At 42.9% G+C, this 27,132-nt stretch overlaps 1 protein-coding gene and 1 pseudogene across 2 annotated transcripts in view; one reads left to right on the forward strand and one right to left on the reverse strand.

Moving 5' to 3' along the window:
- The window catches only part of DRC1 (dynein regulatory complex subunit 1), a 64,018-nt gene that overhangs the window by 26,289 nt on the left and 10,597 nt on the right, over positions 1 to 27,132 (forward strand). The window contains exons 4-10 of the mRNA XM_010383030.2: positions 3,115 to 3,298; positions 9,035 to 9,172; positions 10,186 to 10,272; positions 11,554 to 11,676; positions 20,362 to 20,501; positions 24,531 to 24,665; positions 25,026 to 25,258. Coding sequence (XP_010381332.1) covers positions 3,115 to 3,298; positions 9,035 to 9,172; positions 10,186 to 10,272; positions 11,554 to 11,676; positions 20,362 to 20,501; positions 24,531 to 24,665; positions 25,026 to 25,258 — 1,040 coding nt within the window. The remainder of the gene's footprint in view (positions 1 to 3,114; positions 3,299 to 9,034; positions 9,173 to 10,185; positions 10,273 to 11,553; positions 11,677 to 20,361; positions 20,502 to 24,530; positions 24,666 to 25,025; positions 25,259 to 27,132) is intronic.
- LOC104677895 lies at positions 6,831 to 7,698 on the reverse strand (annotated as a pseudogene). Its single transcript, XR_004054313.1, has one exon. The product of XR_004054313.1 is annotated as a coatomer subunit zeta-1 pseudogene (transcript).

A 27,132-nucleotide genomic window follows, 5' to 3' on the forward strand; every position in this document is an offset into this window, starting at 1 on the left:
AACTTTCTGTCTCGTTGATCTGATGTTGACAGTGGAGTGTTGAAGTCTCCCATTATTATTGTATGGGAGTCTAAGTCTCTTTGTAAGTCTCTAAGGACTTGCTTTATGAATTTGGGTGCTCCTGTATTGGGTGCATATATATTTAGGAGAGTTAGCTCTTCCTGTTGAATTGATCCCTTTACCATTATGTAATGGCCTTCTTTGTCTCTTTTGATCTTTGATGGTTTAAAGTCTGTTTTATCAGAGACTAGGATTGCAACCCCTGCTTTTTTTGTTCTCCATTTGCTTGGTAGATCTTCCTCCATCCCTTTATTTTGAGCCTATGTATGTCTCTGCATGTGAGATGGGTCTCCTGAATACAGCAGACTGATGGGTCTTGACTCTTTATCCAGTTTGCCAGTCTGTGTCTTTCAATTGGAGCATTTAGTCCATTAACATTTAAGGTTAATATTGTTATGTGTGAACTTGATCCTGCCATTATGATATTAACTGGTTTTTTTGCTCATTAGTTGATGCAGTTTCTTCCTAGCCTCGATGGTCTTTACATTTTGGCATGTTTTTGCAGTGGCTGGTACCGGTTGTTCCTTTCCATGTTTAGGGCTTCCTTCAGGGTCTCTTGTAAGGCAGGCCTGGTGGTGACAAAATCTCTAAGCATTTGCTTATCTGTAAAGGATTTTATTTCTCCTTCACTGATGAAACTTAGTTTGGCTGGATATGAAATTCTGGGTTGAAAATTCTTTTCTTTAAGAATGTTGAATTTTGGCCCCCACTCTCTTCTGGCTTGTAGAGTTTCTGCCGAGAGGTCTGCTGTTAGTCTGATGGGCTTCCCTTTGTGGGTAACCCGACCTTTCTTTCTGGCTGCCCTTAAGATTTTTTCCTTCATTTCAACTTTGGTGAATCTGGCAATTATGTGTCTTGGAGTTGCTCTTCTCGAGGAGTATCTTTGTGGTGTTCTCTGTGTTTCCTGAATTGGAATGCTGGCCTGCCCTACTAGGTTGGGGAAGTTCTCCTGGATGATATCCTGAAGAGTGTTTTCCAACTTGGTTCCATTTTCCCCCTCACTTTCAGGCACCCCAATCAGACGTAGATTTGGTCTTTTTACATAATCCCATACTTCTTGTAGGCTTTGTTCATTTCTTTTTCTTCTTTTTTCTTTTGGTTTCTCTTCTCACTTCATTTCATTCATTTGATCCTCAATCGCTGATACGCTTTCTTCCAGTTGATCAAGTTGGTTACTGAAGCTTGTGGATTTGTCACATATTTCTCGTGTCATGGTTTTCATCTCTGTCATTTCATTTATGACCTTCTCTGCATTAATTATTCTAGCTATCAATTCTTCCACTCTTTTTTCAAGATTTTTAGTTTCTTTGCGCTGGGTACGTAATTCCTCCTTTAGCTCTAAGGAGTTTGATGGACTGAAGCCTTCTTCTCTCATCTCGTCAAAGTCATTCTCTGACCAGCTTTGATCCGTTGCTGGTGATGAGCTGCGCTCCTTTGCAGGGGGAGATGTGCTCTTATTTTTTGAATTTCCAGCTTTTCTGCCCTGCTTCTTCCCCATCTTTGTGGTTTTATCTGCCTCTGGTCTTTGATGATGGTGACGTACTGATGGGGTTTTGGTATAGGTGTTCTTCCTGTTTGGTAGTTTTCCTTCTAATAGTCAGGACCCTCAGCTGTAGGTCTGTTGGAGATTGCTTGAGGTCCACTCCAGACCCTGTTTGCCTGGGTATCAGCAGCAGAGGTTGCAGAAGATAGAATATTGCTGAACAGCGAGTGTACCTGTCTGATTCTTACTTTGGAAGCTTCCTCTCAGGGGTGTACTCCACCCTGCGAGGTGTGGGGTGTCAGACTGCCCCTAGTGGGGGATGTCTCCCAGTTAGGCTACTCAGGGGTCAGGGACCCACTTGAGCAGGCAGTCTGTCCCTTCTCAGATCTCAACCTCTGTGTTGGGAGATCCACTGCTCTCTTCAAAGCTGTCAGACAGAGTCGTTTGGGTCTGCACAGGCCTCTGCTGCTTCCCCTGTTGTTTTTTAGCTGTGCCCTGTCCCTAGAGGTGGAGTCTACAGAGACAGGCAGGTTTCCTTGAGCTGCTGTGAGCTCCACCCAGTTTGAGCTTCCCAGCGGCTTTGTTTATCTACTTAAGCCTCAGCAATGGCGGGCGCCCCTCCCCCAGCCTCGCTGCTGCCTTCGGTTAGATCGCAGACTGCTGTGCTAGCAATGAGGGAGGCTCCGTGGGCGTGGGACCCTCCCGGCCAGGTGTGGGTATAATCTCCTGGTGTGCCCGTTTGCTTAAAGTGCAGTATTGGGGTGGGAATTACCCAATTTTCCAGGTGTTGTGTGTCTCAGTTTGCCTGGCTAGGAAAAGGGATTCCCTTCCCCCTTGCGCTTCCCAGGTGAGGCAATGCCTCGCCCTGCTTCAGCTCTCGCTGGTCGGGCTGCAGCAGCTGCCCAGCACCGATGGTCCGGCACTCCCCAGTGAGATGACCCCAGTACCTCAGTTGAAAATGCAGAAATCACCGGTCTTCTGTGTCGCTCGCGCTGGGAGTTGGAGACTGGAGCTGTTCCTATTCGGCCATCTTGCTCCGCCCCCTGTGTGCGTCATCTTATTTCATCCTGACAACAGCCAGCCACATGAAGGTAGATACTTTGCATCCACTCCATTTTACAGAAGAGAAAAGTGAGGCTTGAAGAGGTTATGCAACTTATCTAAAAGGTTGACAGTCAGTTAGGAGCCAAGTCAGGACTTGAACATAAGCTCTGTGACTCCAGAGACCCAGTTGTGTTTAACTGTTGTGTGTTATCATATTACTAAGAAGCCGGTGACCAATTGATCTTGGTGTGTTTGTGTGTGTGTGTGTGCGTGTGTATGTCTGTGTGTGTAGCCTTAATGTTGATCTGTTTTTGCTATGTGTCATTTTCTTTACTTAGCTTAAGTTACTTGTAGTCAAGCATTAAACGAAAAGATTTCTCAGCATTGAGTTTGATTTTGGGTGGGTGTGTTTGGGCAGTGCCCAGTACCTGGGTTTTATATTCTAGAGATTCTAGAGAACATACCTGCTCTATTGGAAGGCAGCATCTGGAGCTGGGCTGGCATGGCTGGCATGTTTGTATTTGCAGGATTGAGAAGCTGGAGAATGAAGTTAAGACCAGCCAGGACAAATTTGACGAAATCACCTCAAAGTGGGAAGAGGGCAAGCAGAAGAGAATTCCCCAAGAGCTGTGGGAAATGCTCAATACCCAACAGCTGCACTGTGCTGGCCTCTTAGAAGATAAGAACAAGCTCATCAGCGAGTTACAACAGGCAAGCGGCCCGGGCCCTCCAGCCCAGTCACTGGGGATCTGCCTGGGATTTAGCTGGGTTATTGGTTTGCTTTTCCTGAATGGAAAAATGTAGAAACCTTTTACTTCATTATTTAGAATCCTGTACAACTCATAAACTTTTTCTTTCTTTTTTTTTTTATGATGGTAAGAAACACATAACATTAAATTTGCCATCATAACCATTTTAAAGTGTATAGTTCATGGGCTGAGTGCAGTGGTTCATGCCTATAATCCCAGCACTTTGTGAGGCTGAAGCAGGCAGATCACTTGAGATCAGGAGTTTGAGACCAGCCTGGCCAACATGGTGAAACCCCATCTCTACTAAAAGTATCAAAATTAGCCGTGCGTGGTGGCACACGCCTGTAATCTCAGCTACTCGGGTGGCTGAGGCAGGAGGGTCGCCTGAACATGGGAGGCAAAGGTTGCAGTGAGCCAAGATCACGCCACTGCACTCCAGCCTGGGTGACAAAGCGAGTGAGACTCCGTCTCAAAACAAAAAACAAAAAACTATAGTTCAGTCACGTTAAGTATACAGCATTCAGATGCAGCAGATCTCTAAGAACTTTTCATCTTGCAACATGGAAACTCTATGCCCCTCAGACACCCATTCCCTCTTCCCCTTTCCCCTAGCCCTTGGTAATCACCTTTCTACTTTCCGTTTCTGTGATTTTAACTACTCTATTAGATACTTCCTGTGAGTGAAATCATACAGCATTTGTCCTTTTGTGACTAGCATATTTGGCTTAGTGTGATGGACTTCATTGTAGCACGTGACACGACTGCCTTCCTTTTTAAGGCTGTGTAGTATTTCATTGCATATGTATACCACATCTTGTTTTATACATTCTCCTGTGAATGGATATTTGGGTTGGATTTCACCTTTTGGCTATCATGAGTAATACTGCTGTGAACATGGGTATACACATATCTCTTTGAGATCCTTCTTTGAATTATTTGGATGTACACTTAAAAGTAGGATGGCTGGGTCATATGGTAATTCTATTTTTAATTTTCTTAGGAACTTCCATACTGTTTTTTATAATGACTACACCATTTTACATTCCCACTAACAGTACACAAGGGTTCTAACTTCTCTGTATTCTCACCAACACTTACATCCTGTTTTTTGTGCTAGTTTCCGTGTTGATAGTGTGAGGTGATATCTCCTTGTGGTTTGGATCTACATTTCCCTAATGATTAGAGATGTTTTGCATCTTTTTCATGTGTTTCTTGGCCATTCGTATATCATCTTTGGAGAAATGTCTGTTTAAATCTTTTGCTTATTTTTCATTTGGGTTGTTTTTGAGTTATAGAAGTTCCTTATGTATTTCGGACATTAACCCCTTATCAGATATATGATTTTCAGTTATGATTTCCTGTTCCATATATTGCCTTCTTATTCTTGATTTTTTTTTTTTTTTTTGATGTGCAAACATTTCTGAGTTTGGTGCAGCCCCATTTGTCTATTTTTGATTTTGTTGCCTGGGCTTTTGGTGTCATATCCGAGAAATTATTGCCAAATCCAATGTGTAGACCCAGTTGTGTTTAACACAACAGTTAAACTGTTAAAAAATGGCTCCTACATTTTCTTCCAGGAGTTTAATAGTTTTAGGTCTTTAATCAATTTTGAGTTATTTTTGTATATGATATAAGGTAAGGGCCCAACTTCATTCTTTTGCCTGTGAATATCCAGTTTTCTCAATATCATTTGTTGAAGAGACTATCCACCTCACCACTGTATAGTCTTGTCAAAAGTCATGTGACCATAGATGCGGGGGTTTGTATATCATTCATTTACCATTTTGACCCTTGTCAAAAGCCATTTGGTCATATATGTAGGGGTTTATTTCTGGACTCTCTAGTTCCCTTGGTCTATATATCTATTTTTATGTCAGTACCACACTCTTTTAATTACTGTTGCTCTTTGTAGTTTTTTTTTTTTTTTTTTTTTTTGAGACAGAGTTTTACTGTCGCTCATGCTGGAGTGCAGTGGTGTGATCTCAGCTCACTGCAACCTCTGTCTCTAGGGTTCAAGCAATTCTTCTGCCTCAGCCTCCCGAGTAGCTGAGACTACAGGTGTGTGCCACCTTGCCTGGCTAATTTTTGCATTTTTAGTAGAGATGGAGTTTCACAATGTTGGTCAGGCTAGTCTCGAACTCCTGACCTCAGGTGACCCACCTCCCTCAGCCTCCCAAAGTGCTGGGATTGCAGATATGAGCCACTGCACCCAGTCTGTAGTATGTTTTGAAATCAGGGAATGTGGGGCCTCCAACTTTGTTCTTTTTCAAGATTATTTTGGCTATTTGGAGTCCCTTGAGATTCTGAATTTTACGAATTTTAGGATGGTTTTCCTATTTCCACAAAAAATAATGTTGGGATTTTGATAAGGATTGCATTGAATCTGTAGATTATTTTGTATAGTGTGGACATTTTAACAGTGTTGAGTCATCCAATTTATAAGCACAGGATATCTTCCATTTGTTTATGTCTTCTTTGATTTCTTTTAGTAATGTTTTACAGTTTTCAGTGTACAAGGCCTACTTGGTTAAGTTTATTCCTAAGTATTTCATTCTTTTTGGTGCTATGGTAAATAGATTATTTTCTTAATTTCCATTTTGGATTGGTCATTATTTGCATATAAGAATGCAACTGGTTAAAAAATTTTTAAACTTTTAATTTAATTTTTTTGAGACAGAGTCTCACTCTGTTGCCCAGGCTGGAGTGCAGTAGACTGATCTTGGCTCACTACAACCTCCACCTCCTGGGCTCACGTGATCCTCCTGCCTCAGCCTCCCAAGTAGCTGGGATTACAGCGTGCATCACCATGCCCAGCTAATTTTTGTGCTTTTAGTAGAGATGGGGTTTCACCATGTTGCCAAGGTTGGTCTCAAACTCCTGACCTCAAATTACCCACCCACCTCCACCTTCCAAAGTGTTGGGATTACAGGTGTGAGCCATCACACCTGACTTTTTTTTTAAATTTAAAATTAAAAAACTTTATGGGTAGGTGTATATATTTATGGGGTACATAAGATATTTTGATACAGCCATACAATGTGTGATAATCACATTGGGGTAAATGGGGTATCCATCACTTCAAGCTGTGTCATTTCTTTGTATTACAAACATTCCAGTTATACACTTTTAGTTATTTTAAAATGTACAACAAATCTAGCTGACCTTAGTCACCCTGTTGTGCTGTCAAATACTAGATCTTATTCATTCTAACTATATTTTCGTACCTATTAACCATCCCCATTCCTCCCCGACCCCCCACACTACACTTCTCAGTCTCTGGTAACTATCATTCTACTTTCTATCTCCACGAGTTCAATTGTTTTAATTTTTAGCTCCCACAAACGAGTGAGAACATGCAAAGTTTGAATTTTTGTGTGTGGCTTATTTCATTTAACACAATGCGTTTTAATTCCATCCACGTTTTTGTATATGACAGGATCTCATTCTCTTTTATGGCTGAATAGTACTCCATTGTGTCTATGTACCACATTTTCTTTTTTTTTTTTTTTTTTCTTTCTCCTACTTTAATCTGAAGTTTAGCTACAACAAAGGGCACAGAATTTACAAAAATGTCAGGGCAGGGGAGCATGTGAGCATAATCCAGTCTAGAAAGAAAGAGGGTGCTTCTCCTGCCCTATTACCTAAATACGCTGGGAGCTTTACTCCCAGAACTGCAAGAAGAATGAAAAAGAATAGGAAGGGTGTAGGGGAGGTTGGGGGGACAACCACAAACAGAATGGAGATTTAAGGATCCCTGTGATCCCCGAGATGACCCTGAGAGCATCAACTGGGGAACTAGATGAAAATTCACAGCAGACAGGCGAATTTTTTGAAGAGGATGAAGAGCCAGGAACAGTGGGGTCTTCACCGAAGGAGTGACCACTTGATCTGTTCTTTGGCTGACTGCAGCACCTGAGACACGGTCTGCTCCGTAAGGGGGACATCTTCACCCCTTAACGCCACCCGATGTACCACCTGCTGGGGATCACTCTCGAGGATCACCCCTCCATCTACAATTTCATCCACAGCCAAGAACAGCCCCTCCATGTTCTCCAGCAGTGCTCGCTTTTCTACATTTTTCCTCATTTTCATAGGAGCTGCCAATCACATAGAAATAGAGATCTATACTGCTTTTGTATACCACTGTCAGGCCTTCCAAGAGGGCAATTTCACTGTCAGTCCGATGAGTCTTGTTGAAAATGTTCTTCTCAAAGGCCTTTTGCTCCTTGACACTGGGGTAGGTGTCGTCATAGTACTTGGCAAAAAGTCGATCTCCATCATTGTCCAGAATCAGGATGGCTTTGACAGTATACAGGGAAGTTTCCAAAATCAGCGCCTCCATCTTGCCCCGCAGCTGGTGCCGACGTGTACCACATTTTCTTTATCCATTCATCTGCTGATGGACACTTAGGTTGATTCCAATTCTTGGCTATTGTGAATAGTGTGAATTTTGATTTTGTGTCCTGCAACTTTGCTGAATTTGTTTAAGTTCTAACAGGTTTTCGTGTGTGTGAAATCTTTAGTTTTTTTGCATGTAAGATCATGTCATCTGTGAACAGAGATAATTTTAACTTCCAATTTTGATGTCTTTTCAAGTGATAAACTTTTAATTAGAAGTAAAAGCTTTGTCATAATTGTAGAATTATTAACTATCTAATAGAAATATAGTCATGCGTCACTTAATGATGGGGATATATTCTGAGAAATGCATTGTTAGGTGATTTCATTGTTGTGAGAACATCATAACGTGCTTACACAAACCTAGATGGTATAACCTACTACACACCTAACTTATTGCTCCCAGGCTACAAACCTGTCTAGAATGTCACCGTACTGAATACTGTAAGCAACTGTAATGCAGTGCTAAGTAGTTGTGCATCTAAACAGAAAAGGCACAGTAGAAATACCGTATTATAATCCTATGGGACCACTGTCATATATGTGGTCCATCATTGACTGAAATGTTGTTACGTGGCACATGACTGTAGTATTTTTACAGCAAATGCTGTTCCAGAGTTGAGTCCTTAGTTAAAGAATGCAACTTAGTCTGCAGTAGATATGTTCCTGTGTTGGAACCTGGACATTAATTACTCAGCTGGGACACTCTAGGCTTTCTGGGAGCTTGCAGGGAGATTTGCAGCAGGTGATAACATTGAGGGGTTTGGTCCTGGGTGCTTGTTAAGAGCTTTGCACTAAGCACAGCCCATTCCACTCCATCTACTGTGCTTTATCTCAGGCCTTCTAAGACTCTTCTGAAGCCACTTTCTCTTTGTACAGTTTATTATTATTATTATTATTATTATTATAGAGACAGGGTCTTACTCCATCTCCCAGGCTGGAGTGCAGTGGTGCAATCATGGCTCACTGTAGCCTCCACCTTCTGGGCTCAAGAGATCCTCCCACCTCAGCCTCCCAAGTAGCTGGGACCACAGGCATGCATCACCACATCTGGCTAATTTTGTATTTTTTTATAGAGACAGAGTTTTGCCATACTACCCAGGCTGGTCTCCTGAGCTGAAGCACCTGCCTCAGCCTCCCAAAGTGCTGAGATTATAGGTGTGAGCCACTGTGCCCAGCCCTCATTGTACAGTTTCATGTCCTAGCGTTGACAGATTCTGGTGAGAGGGGTCTAGAGATAGTGCTTGGCACCTCCTGCTCCTGACAGTTTGTGGCCAGCCTTTTCCATGCTTTTTTCTAGGAGTTAAAAACAAAGGATGACCAGTATGTGAAGGATTTGAAGAAACAGTCAGATGACATCTGCCTGCTTCTGGAGCGGATGGAGCAACAGGTGAAGAGTGTGATGAAAGCCTTTCGTGAGGAGCTCTATCACATTGAGGTAACGGTGTGAAAGGACCTGGTTTCTGCTCTTGGGGGGCCCCTGGGAGGAGGTCTAGGTCTGTCCTAATGATCTAAGGAGGGCCCTAGATGACTTCTCTGTCCTCTGATTTCTGTTTTGCTCTCAGGTTTTATGAATTTATTTACTCATTCATTCATTTGACAAGTACATATCAAGTGCCTACTATCTGCTGTGCACTGTTCCAGGGGGCTAGGGATGCAGCTATGAACAAAACAAAGTTCCTGGTGGAGCCTGTATTCTAGTAGGAGGCAGCTAGACAATCAACAAGTTACTAAATATATTATTTCACAGGTGGTAATAAGTGTTTTGAAAGAAAATAAGATGAGCAAGGGGTTGGGGAATAAAAAAGGGGGATTAGCACTCCATAAGCATAAACCCTATACGAGGCATTTCTTTGTTTCTTTATGGCAGCTGGGGCAGACAGTGGCAAAGGGGAGTGCTGCATAGGATTCAGGAATCAGTATTTTGAATTTGAATGAAATGTTCAAGATTGAGATTGAGATTTAGCCCTTTCCAAGATGGAAGAGAGCCAAGAGGGTGGAGGCCTCTCTCTCTCTGGGTTGTTGGAGACTTACTTCTGCATTCCCAAACCTAACCCTTGCGAGCTTCATGCTGCCTTTGCGTCATGGGAACCCCAACCATGGCAACGCATCAACGGTAGTCAGTTGAATTACACACCAGGGCCTGCCGTGTGACTGACGACAGGGGCACTGGCCTTTCTCCAGTTCCCTGCCTCTGATAATGACTAAGCCATGGGACTGTTGAAACATCTCCTCTCTGCATTCGGATATCGTCTTCATAACAGCTAATTTCCATGCAGCTCCTTCCATAGCCATTTGGTCTCATGAAACTTGGCAAGTCTGCATTTGAAATTGACTTTTACTCTGTGGTTGTTGGTACAGCATTTTTACAGTTACCTAAAAGTTCTTTGACACTGGTGGGACCTGCCCAATCAAAACAGATGCAAGAGTCTTTTCCCTTCTCGGTCATAGAAAGCATTTGAGGTGGAACGCCAAGAGCTACTGGCCAGTAATAAGAAGAAATGGGAGCGGGCCCTTCAGGCTCATAATGCCAAAGAGGTAAAGGGTGGAGGCTGTCAAGGGTGATCTGTGGGGTCTGGGTGATTTCTATTCTGACTGAATTCGCTAGCCTTTTTTTTTTTTTTTTTTTTGAGACAGAGTCTTGCTCTGTTGCCCAGGCTGGAGTGCAGTGGCCGGATCTCAGCTCACTGCAAGCTCTGCCTCCCGGGTTTATGCCATTCTCCTGCTCCAGCCTCCCGAGTAGCTGGGACTACAGGTGCCCACCACCTTGCCCAGCTAGTTTTTTGTATTTTTTAGTAGAGACGGGGTTTCACCGTGTTAGCCAGGATGGTCTCGATCTCCTGACCTCATGATCCATCCGTCTCGGCCTCCCAAAGTGCTGGGATTACAGGCTTGAGCCACCGCGCCTGGCCTTTTTTTTTTTTCTTTGAGATGCAGTGTCGCTTCTGTCGCCAGGCTGGAATGCTGTGGCACGATCTTGGCTCACTGCAACCTCCGACTCCCTGGTTCAAGTGATTCTCCTGCCTCAGCCTCCCAAGTAGCTGGGATTACAGGCATATGTCACCATGCTAATTTTTGTATTTTTAGTAGAGATGAGTTTCACCATGTTGACCAGGATGGTCTCAATCTCCTGACCTCGTGATCCGCTCGCCTTGGCCTCCCAAAGTGTTGGGATTACAGGCGTGAGCCTCCACGCCTGGCTGCCTTTTTGTGTCTTGAGTAGAACTGCTGTGGCTAAATACTACTGCACTTCCTAGCTAATCAGTGTGGCCTTGCAGATGGGGATTGTCTCTGTGGTGGTGGTGAGTACCACCCAGGCAGCTTGCCGTGTTTTCCATGGTCCCGTCACTTTCCCCTTTGTTTACTCAGTATCTCACCCAGCTGTGAATATTCGTGGCCCAAGGTGTTTTAAGACACATTTTTAAAGGGTGTGTTATTCTCACTTTATTTCAGAGTTGTAAAGAACAAAGAAGTGACTCGACCAAGATCCAATAGACTTTTCAGAAATATAAACATCTGATTTCAGGGTCTGTGCGTAATTTCTTTTCTTTTTTTTTCAAATATTTAGACTTCAAGGAGATGAGCTTAATTTCATAATGGAGCATTCCTCTTAGAGTTTCTGGAGTAATGACCCCATTAGGCAATACGAGCCAAGTCCTAAAAGACTTGGGTATTCAGGACTTCTGAAAGCCACCAGACTCCCTGTGGAGCCATGAAACTTCCAAACTCTCCCCTGTGTCATGCTGGTCAGGCCATCCAAAGGATTGAGGTGGGGCAAGGATGGTTCCTAACTTTTCTCTTGTCTTCCTGTGCCTTTAGCTGGAGTATCTTACCAACCGCATGAAAAAAGTGGAGGACTATGAGAAGCAGCTGAACAGGCAGAGGATCCGGGATTGTGAAGAGTACAACACGATCAAGATCAAGCTGGAGCAGGATGTGCAGGTGCAGCAGCTGGTCCTCACTAGGGTGCCTGGGTGGCGGAGCAGATGGCCAACACCTGTGAATGTTTCGTATTTAGCAACTACCTGTGATATTCTAGAGGTAGTCCCTTCAGCACGTATTTATTAATCATTTGCCTTCTTTTAAATATTCATATCTGAAGGAGCTCATGTACAGGATATATGCAGAGAGATACTTTCTTTAAGAAACCAGTGGAGGTGAGCTGAGCATGGTGGCTTACACTTGTAATCTCAGCACTTTGGGAGGCCGAGGAGGGAGGATCACTTGAGACCTGGAGTTCGAGACGAGCCTGGGCAACATAGTGAAACTGTGTCTCAGCAAAAAATAAAAAGAAATTAGCTGAGCCTGGTAGCACACACCTGTAGTCCCAGCTACTCAGGAGGCTGAGGTTGGAGGGTCACTTGAGCCCAGGAGTTTAAGGCTGTAGTGAGCTGTGATCACACCACTGCACTCCAACCTGGGCAACAGAGCAAGACTTTGTCAGAAAGAAAGAGAGAAAGGGAGAGAGAAAGTAAGAGAGAAAAAGAAAGAAAGGAAAAGAAAGGAAAAGAAAGAAAGGAAAAGAAAGAAAGAAAGAAAGAAGAGAGGGAGGGAAGGAGAAAAGAAAAGAAAAGAAAAAAGAAAAGAAAGAAAGGAAGAGAAAGAAAGAAAAACTGCCAAGATACTACAGAGGTCTGGAAGCCATTTTCTTCTAGCAAAGGAAAAATGTCCCTAAGGCAAGTTGGCTATGTCCAAGAGCCAAAGCTAGGACAGCTACTGCTAATAATGGCAGCCATCAAGTGAGTCTCTCCCATATTCCAGACACTTTAATGTACTCTAATCTTCATCACCAACAGCATTTTATACATCAGAAATCTGAAGCTTCGAGACAAAGCTGTATATCTAGTACACGATAAACCCTGGATTCAAATCCAGTTCTGTCTGGCTCAAAAGCCTATATTCTTCCCTTATTTCAAACAGCCCCTTGACTGATGGTTGGAAATTTCAGTGAGGCAAAGTCTGACTATCAGAAAGAAACTTCTAAGAGTTAGAACTGTCCAATATTCAGAAGGGCGCTCCACAGAACAAAGATGGCTTTATCTCGAAATATGCAATGGCTGAATGACAGTGTCTGTCTTTGGTATTGAAGAAGGATTCCTGCAGTAGTAGGAGGTTATTTCTGGTTTCTAAAGTTTTTTCCAAGCCCCTAGGCTATTTCAATACCAGTTAAAAAAAATGCGTCTCTAATTCCATGTACATGTAATATAATTGCATCTTAATATTCAAGTATGGTCTATTCATTTCAGTCTCTATGTGGAAAAAGGTGTTAGATGAAAGCTTTTCCACATAGCTTTTGTTAGAGTTTCAGTTCTTTTCCTATCACTTGATATCATGCAGTTAAATCAAAAACCCTATTAGGTTACAAATATATTTACTAGTCTTGAGAATTTTCCCAGGTCCTTCTCATATTAACGTCACAGATATGAGAGTTACTGACAGAACACTACAAGTCTGTAATACAATAGCACTCTTTCTGTGGGCTGTACATGTGATATAATTTTACTGAAAATGGCTATTGTTAAACTTTCTGAATTTGTCTTGGTTCTGTGATAATTTATGTGACAACACTACGTACTGTTAGCCTCAGTGAGATATATGGAGTTTCATGTTCTTAATCCAGTGTCCAAATACTTGAATGAAGCAAAAAATTCTAGGACATAGGGAGATCCTGAGGTGGGTGTAGGAGGTAGAGTAAGATCCGAGAAGTGGGGGGCAGGGAGGCAGGGAAACCCGGAGACCTGGCTCCGCTGGCTGTCCCTGTCCAGGTTGACTGACGGTGGCATGTGCGCAGATGGGGATATTTCAGGCAGAAAGGGGCACAGTGCCTTTGCATCATAGTTTTTTCCTGTGTCAGATGGAAACCGAGGCTACCTATACCACTTTCCACACTGTAACTGGGGGGGAAAATCATCAAATCAGGGACTACCCATATGGCAACATGTAGAATGTTTTAGTAGGATGAACTTTATCATAGTGACTCTTAAGTGTACTTTCACTAGACATTCAAGCCAAATGGCACTGATTTTTTTAAGAAGATGTAACACGCAGTTCAACGTCAAATTTGCTCTTCCCAACGAATGCATAACACTCTATCAATTCTAAAATATGGAACTAAAATTCTTGCAAACCACAAAAATGGGAAGGATACAGTACACATAGATTTGGATGATGGGTGAAGTACAAGAAGTAAAAAGAAGTCTTACTGTTCAAGTGCTTACTGCCAGTAAAGGTCGTGTTATTAATAGCAGAGCAAAGAGAAGCCTGTAAACATTGTGTGCTTAGGTGGAAACTCCCTACCCCTGCCCACTACCCTAAAAGAAAACTGCTAGAAACATTTAATTCTTGATGAAGGAAGCAAATGTTTTTATCTGTAGGCCTTATACACTCATTTAGAATTGTAAGATGTTCAGCTCAAATTTAGGGGCTGCTACCTTTAATACTAGAATATTAATCCCCCCAAATTAAATATGTTATTTATTTACACTACATTAATTTACATTATGCAAAGCACAGAGATTAGCAAAGTACAGCCCCTGCCCTCAAGGAACTTGTAATCTATTAAGGAAGAAAGCAAGCTACGGCCGGCCACAGTGGCTCAAGCCTGTAATCCCAGCACTTTGGGAGGCCGAGGTGGGCGGATCATGAGGTCAGGAGATCAGGATCATCCTGGCTAACATGGTGAAACCCTGTCTCTACTAAAAATACAAAAAATTGCCGGGCGCGGTGGCTCAAGCCTGTAATCCCAGCACTTTGGGAGGCTGAGACGGGTGGATCACGAGGTCAGGAGATCGAGACCATCCTGGCTAACACGGTGAAACCCCGTCTCTACTAAAAAATACAAAAAAAAACCTAGCCGGATGAGGTGGCGGGCGCCTGTAGTCCCAGCTACTCGGGAGGCTGAGGCGGGAGAATGGCGTCAACCCGGGAGGCGGAGCTTGCAGTGAGCTGAGATCCGGCCACTGCACTCCAGCCTGGGTGACAGAGCAAGACTCCCTCTCAAAAAAAAAAAAAAAAAAAAAAATTAGCTGGACGTGGTGGCAGGAGCCTGTAGTCCCAGCTACTCGGGAGGCTGAGGCAGGAGAATGGCGTGAACCCGGCAGGCGGAGCTCACGGTGAGCCAAGATTGCACCACTGCACTCCAGCCTGGGCAACAGAGCGAGACTCCGTCTCAAAACAAAACAAAACAACGAAACAACAACAACAACAAAAAAAACAGAAAACAAGCTACACAAATAGTGTCAAAGAGAAAGAGATGGGGCAGAAAGGGGGAGCAAGAGTGTGGCCTGAGATGACATTGCCAGTCTTCGGGTTCCAACATGGGATCCTGCAGGCCCAGCTTAGGGTCGAGATTGGGGTAAATAGGCCCAGTGGAGTCTCTGGAGTCAGCAGAGAAGGCCAGAGGGAAAGGCTGTTTTAAATTTCCATCCTGCTGGCACATTGGTGGCAGCCTCTTTTCCTGAGCCCATGGGCAAGAGATGACACCCAAAAGCAGCTGCGGAGAAGCTTGTGCTGCTCCAGGACAAAGTGGGAAGGTGTTATCAAAACTTATGCTACCTTTACCATACAAGGACTTTTGTGGCAGGTTAGATTGTAATCTTTATAGATGACTCATAAAACACAAACATCATGTTTTGCCGTTAGTCTTGGGAACATGAACTGCAACTTTGCAAAATATCTTTGGATAATTGAATAATAAGCACAGACATTTAGCAAAATCAATTACAGGTATTTTTAACTTTTATTTTAGGTTCAGGGTACATGTGCAGGTTTGTTATATGGGTAAACTGCATGTCACAGGGGTTTGCTGTACAGATTATTTCATTACCCGGGTAATAAGCATAGTACTCGCTAGGTAGTTTTTTGATCCTCTCCCTGCTCCCAACCTCCACCCTCAAGTAGGCCCCAATGTCTACTGTTCCCCTCTTTGTGTCTATGTGTTCTCATTTGTCCCACTTATAGTGAGAACACACGGTATTTGGTTTTCTGTTCCTAGGTTAGTTTGCTTAGGATAATGGCCTCCAGCTCCAATTATCTTGCTGCAAAGGACATATTCTCATTCTTTTTTTTTTTAAACGTTTACATCAAACCATATGATCTTGTTCTTTTTTTATGGCTGCATAATATTCCATGGTGTATATGTACCACATTTTAAAAACCCAGTCTACCGTTGATGGGCATCTAGGTTGATTCCATGTCTTTGCTATTGTGAATAGGCTGCAATGAACGTATACATGCATGTGTCTTTTTGGTAGAATCATTTATACTCCTTTAGGTATATATCCAATAATGGGATTGCTGGGTCAAATGGTAGCTTTGTTTTAGGTTCTTTGAGGAATTGCCATATTGCTTTCTACAATGCCTGAACTAATTTACATTCCTTCCAGCTGTGTATAAGCGTTTCTTTCTCTCTCAACCTCACCAGCATCTCCTGGGTTTTTTTTTTTTTTTTTTTTTTTTTTAATACTTTTTAATAATAGCTGTTCTGACTGGTGTGAGATGGTATATCATTGTGGTTTTGGTTTGCATTTCTCTAATGATTAGTGATGTGGAGCATTTTGTCATATGCTTGTTGGCTGTATGTATGCCTTCTTTTGAAAAGTGTTGTTCATGTTCTTTGCCCACCCACTCCCCCCTGTTGCTCAGACTGGAGTGCAGTGGCATGATCTCAGCTCACTGCAGCCTCGACTTCCCAGCAGGCTCAAGCAAACCTCCCACCTCAGTCTCCCGAATAGCTGGGACTACAGGCACATGCCACCTTGCCTGGCTAATTAAAATTTTTTTGGGTGTAGAGATGAGTTCTCACTTTGTTGCCCAGGCTGGTCTCGAATTCCTGGCCTCAAGCAATCCTTCCTCCTTGGTCTCCCAAAGTGCTGGGATTGCAGGCATGAGCCACCATGCCCAGCCATCCGTATACATATTATTATATAATAACCTTCCTTGAAGAATGAAATTCACATGAGCGTGCATGTGGTAGAGCTTTTGCATTTATAGTTCACATGCTCTTGTTGTATTGTAAATATAAAAACAATCCTATGGCCAAATAAGTCTGGGAAATGCTGTCTTAGAGATAGGGGACTGTTGCAAGGCCACGAGAAGAAGGAGGGCTCCCTGGAAATCATTGGAGCAGACATTCAGGCACTCTGGGTCTCAGGGCCTCCACATGGGTCCGTTCCTGGGAAGATGGAACAGCCATTCCTCATCATCCCAAGTGGAGAGCAGTTCTGAAGACCCTCCTTCTCTGTGAGTGCTCATCTGTTCTCAGATGGTTACATCCCATGTGGAGCTTTTCTATTGGACTTTTGTGCCGAGCTGCCTCGTAGACCAATGGCCTCCCTTATGTTCAGTTCACATGTGTCTGGTTTGTGTTCTGATTCCTAACTCACTCACGATGACCAAGGCTGGTAACATTTGAAGTGGCAGAGCTGGTTTCATTTGAGGAGTGGAGGCATAAATCATTGCACCTTTGCAAGAAGAGCTGCTGAGAATCCCTTTCCCAGGAGACATTCAGGGCTGTCCCTAGAAGGGGACAGGGCCCAAAGCAACTCAGCCTGGGACCACCCGGATAACTGCCATTGAAATGAGGCTCTGCTGTTGGCATCATCCATAGGTCCTTGGGGATACTGTGCAAGTCAGACATTTCAAAATTAAATTTTAAACAGGCTCAGAAAGGGTCCTTTGTAGTTGTAGTTGAAGCTTCTGGCAGCTCCCTGCCCTGCCTCAAGTTCCCTACCCAAGGGCCACGCCTGCACTTGGAGCTGCAGGGTCTGCCTGGCACGATGCTCAGTGCTGACAGAATGGGGTGAGGTGAGCACTTGCACCCGTGGCCAGTGGGAGCATAAACCATAGATTGCTCTTTGGAAAGCAACTTATTGAGAACTTTTGACTTAGTCATTTCACTTCTATGAATCTACCATAAGGAAACAAATTACCCCAAGAATTGTATATATAATTTGTCCCAGCATTATTTTATAGTAAAGAAAATTATTAAAAGTGTATATAACTATATATACACACACACATACAACTGTAGGGAAATAGTAAATTATTTTGACATGGTAGACATATTAAATATTTCATATATGATAAAATGGCATAGTATATAAAAGTATTCTAGCCTGTAATCCCAGCACTTTGGGAAGTCGAGGTGGGCGGATCACCTGAGGTCGGGAGTTTGAGACAAGCCTGGCCAACATGGTGAAACCCCATCTCTACTAAAAATACAATAATTAGCCGGGTGTGGTGGTGGCATGTGCCTGTAATTCCAGCTACTTGGGAGGCTGAGGCAGGAGAATCATTTGAACCCGGGAAGTGGAAGTTGCAGTGAGCCGAGATCATGCCACTGTACTCCAGCCTGGGCGAGTGAGACTCTATCTCAAAAAAAAAAAAAAAAAAAAAGAAAGAAAAAAAAAGTATTCTGTACCATTAAAATGATGTTAATAAAACTTTGCTAACATGAAAAATTGTTGTTGTGATATTAAGGGAGGAAAGTAGGATATAAAATTGTAGACATAGTTTGATTCCAACTACATAAAGGACAGTGGAGGGAAACATGCCAGCATTAACAGAAGTTGCCTTTGGGGGTGGGATTTTGGGTAGCCTTGCAGCTTCTTTCTCCTATGTCTTCGTTTTCATTTGCTGTACTTTCCAAATTTTCTACAATGAGCAAATATTGCCTTTGCACTCAGGAAAAGTTTTTACAAAGAAAAATGTGTAACTAGAAAGGGTAAATAAAAAATAAGTAAGTAGAGAAATTGAGAGGTAGGATTAGTTATGATCTCGGGGACTCATATGGTTCTTCATTCACCATCTGTTAAAAGATATTACAGGCTTCTGTTCTGAAGGAGACGTTCAAATACTCATCTCATAATGGAGATTTAAAAATCCCTGCCGTGGTGATGTAGAATATCCTTAACTATTTCCCCCTATGACAATGTGTGTGGGGATCACCGGATTCCACAGCAACCGTGGAAATGATGTGCTTCCTGACCCAAAGGAGCGTCACCTCCTAGCCAGGAGCCCTCCTGGAGTATGACCCAGAGCGGGCTGTGATAGCCGCTTGGAATCACTTCCTCTGTTGACTCCTGAGCCAGAGTCTGTAGCCTAACAGAGGGAGACGGGACAGAGGCTGGAGATAGCACGCACGTGGCAGTTTTATCGAGTTTCTGATTCCACTTGATTGCCTTCCCCATTCCTGCATTTCACTTGGGAGAGGCAGGAGCATGCCAGCCTCCAGCCTTGCCTCTCTCTGATCTTTTTTTCACAACCTGTCAGGGTGATCTTTCTACAGTGACTGGACCAACCATTTTCCTTCCCTGCTTAACATTTTTAGTGGTCCTCCCTTGACTTCAGGATAATGCTTTAAATTCCTAGCTTGGGAAGGCTCTGCTGCTCTGTCAGCCTCATTTCTGACCTTTTCTTGCCTCATGCCTCACATCCTAAACTTCTTGTGGTTTTCCCAAAGCACCTACCCCCTTTGTCTCATATATGCTATTTCCTCTCTCTAGAGTGCCCTCCCTTCGGGTGTCATCTGTGTAACTCCAGCACATTCTCTAGGTCTCAGCTAGACACACTATCTTCCAGGGATGCTTTCCCTGGTCCCTCAAGACCAAGGACAGTGCTCCTCTCATTGGTCCCATAATGGTCTGGGCTTCCCTCTATCTTGCCTCTTATCACTAGTGTTTGTTTATCTGCCTCTGTTCTAGACGGGTCAGGACTACGCCTTTCTCACTGGTGTTTTCGCAACGGCACCTCGAAAAGTATCTGACACAGGTTAGGCACACAATAAATATTTGCTGAATGAATGAATACAGCTAATGGAAATCCAAAAAGTAAGGATGACTGTGTCTGTCCTCCTTTTAAATGAACCTGGGTTGCTAAACACTAACACTTCCACCCTGGAAGGTCAAAGTGGGGGCAATTTCAAGATTTTGTGGCCATATTTATTTCTATGGTGTTTTTAGCGGGGCTACTCATATCTCTGAAGGGTCTGGAGAAAGTTACCGGAGTTAGTTGGACTTGAAAGCTCTGTGATCTTTCTTAGGCGTTAAGTACACAGATCTTAGCTTACAGTTTATTGACTTGCATTTTATCTGGTTGGCCTTTAACTTGACTCTCATGATAGATTTTCTAAGAATGTAGGCTGAGGCACTTGTCCCTAAGGTTCCTCTGACATGACTTGAACAATTTATTAGAGGCCCACAAGCTAGGGCCAACTAGTAGTGTGTGAAAATATATATATTTGTATTTCAGAGCATACCTTTATTTGTGTACAATTTTAGGTATAATTCACAGGGCAGATAAGCTTATAAATGTGGGAAAGTTTATTTTTGTATACTTCCAGTATAAACTTCTACCAATACTTTTACCTCTTTATTCTTTATGAATGTAGGTACAAAGATAAATACATTTGAATATGGAGATGCATAGTTAGGTAAATAAACATACATAAGCAGGACTATGTAAGTATGTCTATGTAAATATTTACCTATGCAAAGCATGTTCCCCAAAAGACATTTTAAATGCGCTAGTGTATATAATACTAAGGATGCAGGTGTAGAGTTAGTGTGTGTGTATATATATATACACATATATATACATATATATATTTATGGTTTTTTTAAACTTTAGATTCTTGAGCAGCAGCTTCAGCAGAGGAAAGCAATCTATCAACTAAACCAAGAGAAATTAGAGTACAACTTGCAGGTGCTGAAGAAGAGAGATGAAGAAAGCACAGTGATTAAATCCCAGCAGAAGAGGAAGATCAATCGGTAAGCTAGCATGCAGAGCGTCTTTCTTCTGGGCTTTCTGTGCTGAGAATAGGGATGGATATGTACTTTTTTCTATTGAAGGGGTAGAAACCATTAAAAATATAACCAACACTTATTAAAATAGTTTCTTGGAGAAGTTAATACATTCAAGTGGTTCCCCTTCTCTCCCCAAGAAAAGAGAACATAGCAAAAGATCTTCCATCCCCACTCATCCTGTTCCTCTTTCCCACCTCTGTAACCAGTTTGTCTCTTCCAGAATTTCATTAGGCATATACAAGCCCACACAAATATTCTCATCCCCCATCTGCTTTTACGCAAATGATGGCAGTCTGTACACACTGCCGGGTGTCTTGAAGACCTTTCCATCCCAGTTCATAGAGAGCTTTCACCATTTGTTAAGCTGCTACGACCCACTGTATAGATGCACTATGATTTATTTGACCAGTCTCTAATGATGGATATGTAGATTGCTTCCAACCTTTTTCCCTTGCAAATAATACCAACCTAAGTACTCATGACATGTGCCAGTTTGCTTTTGTGGAGATACCATGGCTCATTGAAAGGTACCTATTGCTTGAAATTTCTCACACATCTTCCCTTCTTCCTCCTCTCCTTACTCCCATCCTTCCTGCCTTTCTTTCTTTAGGAATTGCAATCTGAGTTTCAGACCACTGTGTTAGGCTCTGAGGACCAGAGTGGAATAAGATTTCTTGCTTGTAAAAGGAGACAAGATTGAGGATTTCCCTCCAAACCCCAAATAGCCTATTGTTATTTATGAATTCTTCCACTTGTGGGTTGGTAATACATACATTTTGGACACATGTTGAATGTATAGAGGAACATCAGTTGACATTTTGGTAGTTACTTATCACAGAAAACGATACTGAATAAATGGGATCGCATCTTTAGCCTGATTATCTGAGAAACAAGAATAGTCAGGGGACAATATTTATTAAAAATTCCCACTATATAAGCCCCATACTAGATAGGGGAACATCCAAGAAAGGCACACATCAATACAGTGAGGAGGCACCTGGGAAAGCTTCCCAAAGAAGTGAAATCTTGGAGGGGGTGGGGACATGAACTGGCAAAAGGCAGTTAAGAGGAGACTCCAAGTCTGACAGTGCTGGCAGCTGGGAATGGCTAGACTGAAGGCAAGGAGGTAGGTTCAGAAAGTCGCACAGTGGGTGTAGAGAACGGATAAGGTGGGAGGCGGGAGGAGGCACTTGAGGCAGAGCTTGGGTTTGATGCATGTGGCTGAGAGATGAGTGGAATCTTCCCTCTTATTTCAAACTCAGACATCTTTCCCTCAGCCTGAAAAACCCTTCAGCGGACCCTGCCATTTCTAAGCACCATCTTTTCGTCTCTTGCTTTCATTGCCATTTTCCTTTCCTCCTCATCACCACCCAACATTTCATAATTTGACATATCTGTTTGTGCTTATACAACAGACTACCTGAGACTGGATAATTTACAAAGACGAAAGTTTATTTCTCACAGTTCTGGAGCCTGGGAAGGCCAAGATCAAGGCTGGCAGGTTCAGTTTCTAGTGAGGGCTGTATCTTTCAAAGGGGAGGGATGCTGTGTCCTCACTCAGCAGAAGAACAGGAGAGCAAGCTGGCCTAAGGCTTTGGGAGGCCTGTTTTATAAGGGCCTTAATCCCATAATCCCATTCATGATGGGGGAGGCCTCATGGCCTCATTACCTCTTAAAGGCCCCACCTCTTAATATTATCACATTGACAACACTGAATTTTGGAGGAGTTACATTCAAGCCGTAGCAACCTATGACCCCAGGATTGTACAAAAACTCCCCACAGTAGGATACCAATGATGCCCTTCTAGCCAAACGTAGTGACTTCTCCTCAGGCCTCATCCTATTATGATTGGATACTGGGTTTTCTTCTTCGGTTTAAGTGGCCCTAAAATATTTGCTCTTCTTTCTTAATTTATTTGTTTCCTTTGGTGGTTCTGCTTTTCCTTGCTTGATATGTCTTGAGTATCTAGATAAGGTAATCTAGAAGACTCAGGCCTTACCATTGCTTTTAATTTTTATTTCATCTGCCACACACCTCAGTCTCATGGTTTTGAATATCCCCTTTTTGTTGATGACTACCAACTTCATATCCCCAATCCTGAGCTCACCTTTCATTTACCTGGAACTGCCAAGGTAACAGTTCAACTTGGAGAGGCCCTGTCATTTCCAGGGCACAGTTTCTGAAACCAGACTTGCCTCTGCTCCCTGTTTCCAGTTCTCCAGCCTCACTCCTCTGCATCTCTAGCTTCCAGGCACTCTGGACTTTTTGTTGAGCCTCCTCTTGCAACCATTCTTCCCTATTGACTTCCTCTCCTGCTGTCTTGCCCGGACCTTCAGTATGCATCTGGAGTTTGTTTTGGTAGCTTTTGTAATTAGATGACACATAGAAACTCCTTTACTGCATGACATTGGAAAAAAAACACTTTGGAATGACTACTTATTTTTACTTCTGTGCTTGGAAAGCCTCCTTGAATGCTGTAGTTAAGAAAATGGGTTAGCTGTTTCTTTTATCAGAGACTAAGGTAACTACTTTTTTTGGCATTTTCTTGATGATGAAAATATGAATGATGAATGTTTGCATTTGAGAGGCATTTTGATCACTTCAGAATAATACTTAGGAGAGGGAAAATTTTATTTTTAGATTTTCTAAACTTAAAATATGTTGGCCTTCAACTTCTTTGCTACTGTGTGAATGGGACACTGATAAGAGACACCTCTGTAGCAGTTTGAAGTCTGAAGTATGGGTCTGGGTCTAAAAATTGTGCCTGCCATGTGTATTTTATGGGCCAAGTTTCCGTGCACAGAGCTCCTGTTGGCAGTGAGATGGTGAGCTGTGCCATGCCTGGATTCACAGTGCTATTGGACAGGTTTTAACTGCCTCTTGCTGTTCTTGAAATTTTGGACCATCCCCTCCCCGGCAAGCCTGGGTAAGATAGATGCCTCACCTCTGGGCTCCCCTGGCATCCTGCATAAAACTCTCCTATAGCACTTGCCATGCTGTACTGTAATTAATGTTTGTCTTTGTTTTTGACTAGACTGATAGTACCTTGTATTGAAACATATCTTTGTATTCATCTTTGTCTTTCAACATATCCTTGTGCAAAAGTGGCATTTCATGCTTGTTTAATGATAAGTGAATAAGTGAATGAATAATGAATGAGTTACTGGACCTGTTAGCGGTATCAGCACTTTGAGGCTGGAAGATTTATGAATCATAGGCTTTTGTGATATGCATTTTTTCTTTAAATTTTCCTTGCTTCATAATTGAATTAAACATCTAAGTCATGACAATGAAATAGTTGAGATAGATTATTTATTTATTTATTTATTTATTTATTTTTATTTTTTCGAGACAGAGTCTTGCTCTGTCACCCAGGCTGGAGTGCAGTGGCGTGATCTCGGCTCACTGCAAGCTCCGTCTTCCGGGTTCACGCCGTTCTCCTGCCTCAGCCTCCCAAGTATCTGGGACTACAGGCGCCTGCCACTACACCTGGCTAATTTTGTTTTTTATTATTTTTAGTAGAGATGGGGTTTCACTGTGTTAGCCAGGACGGTCTCGATCTCTTGACCTCGTGATCCACCCGCCTTGGCCTCCCAAAGTGCTGGGATTATAGGCTTGAACCACCGCACCCGGCTGAGATAGATTATTTAAATATGTGAGGCTAGCCCTAGGTATGGGCGTGGGCATTCTGACAAATGATGTGTTGCGAAGAAGGTTCTGTCCACAGTCTTGAGTAGGAGGCTGCCTCTTAGTGGGTATGGGCTCTGGATTGTTTTCAATGCATTTCGTTTTGGACTGTCCCATGACCTCCTGTTGCCTTCCTTTTGTTGATCAAAATGGGATCTGTGTTTTGGAATATATGGGAGGGTTTTCTGCTCTTCCACAAATCTGCTCCTGGGTTTGTTGTAGAGTTGAATCAGGTGGATGAGAGCAACGTACGTCATACCTTCTGTTCAGCTGCAGACTAACTTTTTTTTTTCCCCTTCAACCAGCCTGCGTGATACACTTAACAATCTGAGATCAAAATATGCCAAGCAAATAAAGCAGTTTCAGGAGGAGAACCAGTCTCTAACCTTGGACTACCAAAGTCTTGTGTTGCAATTCAAGGAGCTACAGAAAGCCATGCGGTATCTTAAGGACTTGGTCCTAAGGCACTTGTCCTAGCATAGAGGTGGCGGGGATGGAATTTGTACAGGCTGTGATTTCGTTGGACTTGATATCACCAGCTATTTTGGAGTTGGACCAGGCATTAGTTAACCCTTTGTGGTGTGTTCCCCTGGTCCTTCACTTGCGTGTCACCTGCCTTTTCTTGAGATGTGTTGGGATGGCTTCCAGTTTACTGTAAGTGGGAATCAGCTGCCCAGGGATGGGGGCCACGCCCAGGAATTAGCACAGCTCCTTTTCATGTTCTTGCCCTGCTGCCAATTGAGAGGACCCTGGCCAGGCCCTGGAGTCAGCTGGCCATGCTCTGTGACTCTCCTTCACAGGCATTTTGCTCTTATTGATGACAAGAAGTTTCGGGAGATTTGGCTGATGAATGAAGAGGAGGCAAAGGATCTAATAGCCAGAGCCTTTGATGTGGACAGGATCATCCACACCCATCATCTGGGGCTTCCCTGGACAGCACCTGATTTCTGGTTCCTGAAGAATGTTGGGCCTATTTCTCAGCAGCCCCAGAAGTCCGCCACGCAGATAGTAGAAGAAATGCTCATGCACACAGGTGACTAGAACGTTGACATAGAATCTTAGAGCTGGAGGAGCCCCTGAGAACATCGGGTCAAACCAGTCACATTAGAGATAGTCTAGGGAGGAGGGGGAAGAAATCCCATAGTTAGGAGGTGGTAAAGTATGATTATGGATATAGCTTGTAAGTCTCCTCTAATTTATAGCTTTGCTCTCTCCCCTGTATTGTAAACTGGCAGTTAGGTCTAGAAACTTGATCAGGTGCAGGTCAAATTTATTTTTGCTAAGTACACTACTGTGTAGTACCTCCATCAGGATAAACTTAATGTTAAATTGTCTCTCTTTTTGTGATGTTAGCAACCATTGCTAATCATTGTCTAAGATCCATGAACTGTATTAGGGACTGCAAAATGGTGATATATTAAATTCTATTCTTGTGTCTTTATTTAACAGTTAGAGGAAAAGAGTATGGCAATTCCTCAAGGATCTAGAACTAGATGTACGATATGACCCAGCCATCCCACTACTGGGTATATACCCAAAGGATTATAAATCATGCTGCTATAAAGACACATGCACACGTATGTTTATTGCAGCACTATTCACAATAGCAAAGAATTGGAATCAACCCAAATGTCCATCAGTGACAGACAGGATTAAGAAAATGTGGCACATATACACCATGGAATACTATGCAGCCATAAAAAAGGATGAGTTTGCATCCTTTGTAGGGACATTGATGCAGCTGGAAACCATCATTCTTAGCAAACTATCACAAGAACAGAAAACCAAACACCGCATGTTCTCACTCATAGGTGGGAACTGAACAATGAGATCACTTGGACTCGGGAAGGGGAACATCACACACCAGGGCCTATCATGGGGAGCGGGGAGGGGAGAGGGATTGCATTGGGAGTTATACCTGATATAAATGACGAATTGATGGGTGCTGACGAGTTGATGGGTGCAGCACACCAACATGGCACAAGTATACATATGTAACAAACCTGCACGTTATGCACACGTACCCTAGAACTTAAAGTATAATAATTAAAAAAAAAAATTAAAAAAAAAAAAAAACAGAATACTTCTTAAAAGAATACCTTTCCTTCATCAGCAATTTGCTACCCTGAGATAGTCTGTATACGAAAAGCAGGATAGATGCTTATTTTTTCTCATTGACCAAATTTCAAAATAATGGGTTGGTCCTCTAGCATCTTCCAAACGTACCAGTGAGTTTTTAAAAAATATTATGAATGCATGAATTTAAACAAATTTGATGTATTTTAGTTTACTAAAGTAATTATCCTTATTGAGGCTCAAATTCTTCCATCTTTGGATAGTGGAAATCTTCACATTGGCTTCTAGGTCCTTTTGACTCAGCCCTAGTAGTTATTTATTTATTCATTTATTTATTTTCGAGACAGAGTCTTGCTCTGTTGCCAGGCTGGAGGTCAGTGGTGCGATCTCGGCTCACTGAGACCTCTGCCTTCTGGGTCCAAGCAATTCCCCTGCCTCAGCCTCCCGAGTAGCTGGGACTACAGGTGTGCACTGCCACACCTGGCTAATTTTGTGTATTTTCAGTAGAGATGGGGTTTCACCATATTGACCAGGATGGTCTCCATCTCCTGACCTTGTGGTCCCCCCACCTCAGCCTCCCAAAATGCTGGGATTATAAGTGTGAGCCACTGCTCTTGGCCAGTCCTAGTATTTTTTTTTTTTTTTTTTTTAATAGCGTCCTGGCTTTCCAGGATGACCAGGTGTTCAAGGCACACATTATACTTTACCTGCCTCAAGTCTGGAATCAACCATTTCTCCAAGGATCCCCTGGTCCTTTTAAATAGGAATTTTTTTTTTTTTTTTTTTTAGATGGTCTCACTCTGTCACCCAGGCTGGAGTGCAGTGGTGGAT

Source organism: Rhinopithecus roxellana, chromosome 17, assembly GCF_007565055.1.
Source record: "Rhinopithecus roxellana isolate Shanxi Qingling chromosome 17, ASM756505v1, whole genome shotgun sequence".
Classification (NCBI taxonomy): Eukaryota; Metazoa; Chordata; class Mammalia; order Primates; family Cercopithecidae; genus Rhinopithecus; species Rhinopithecus roxellana.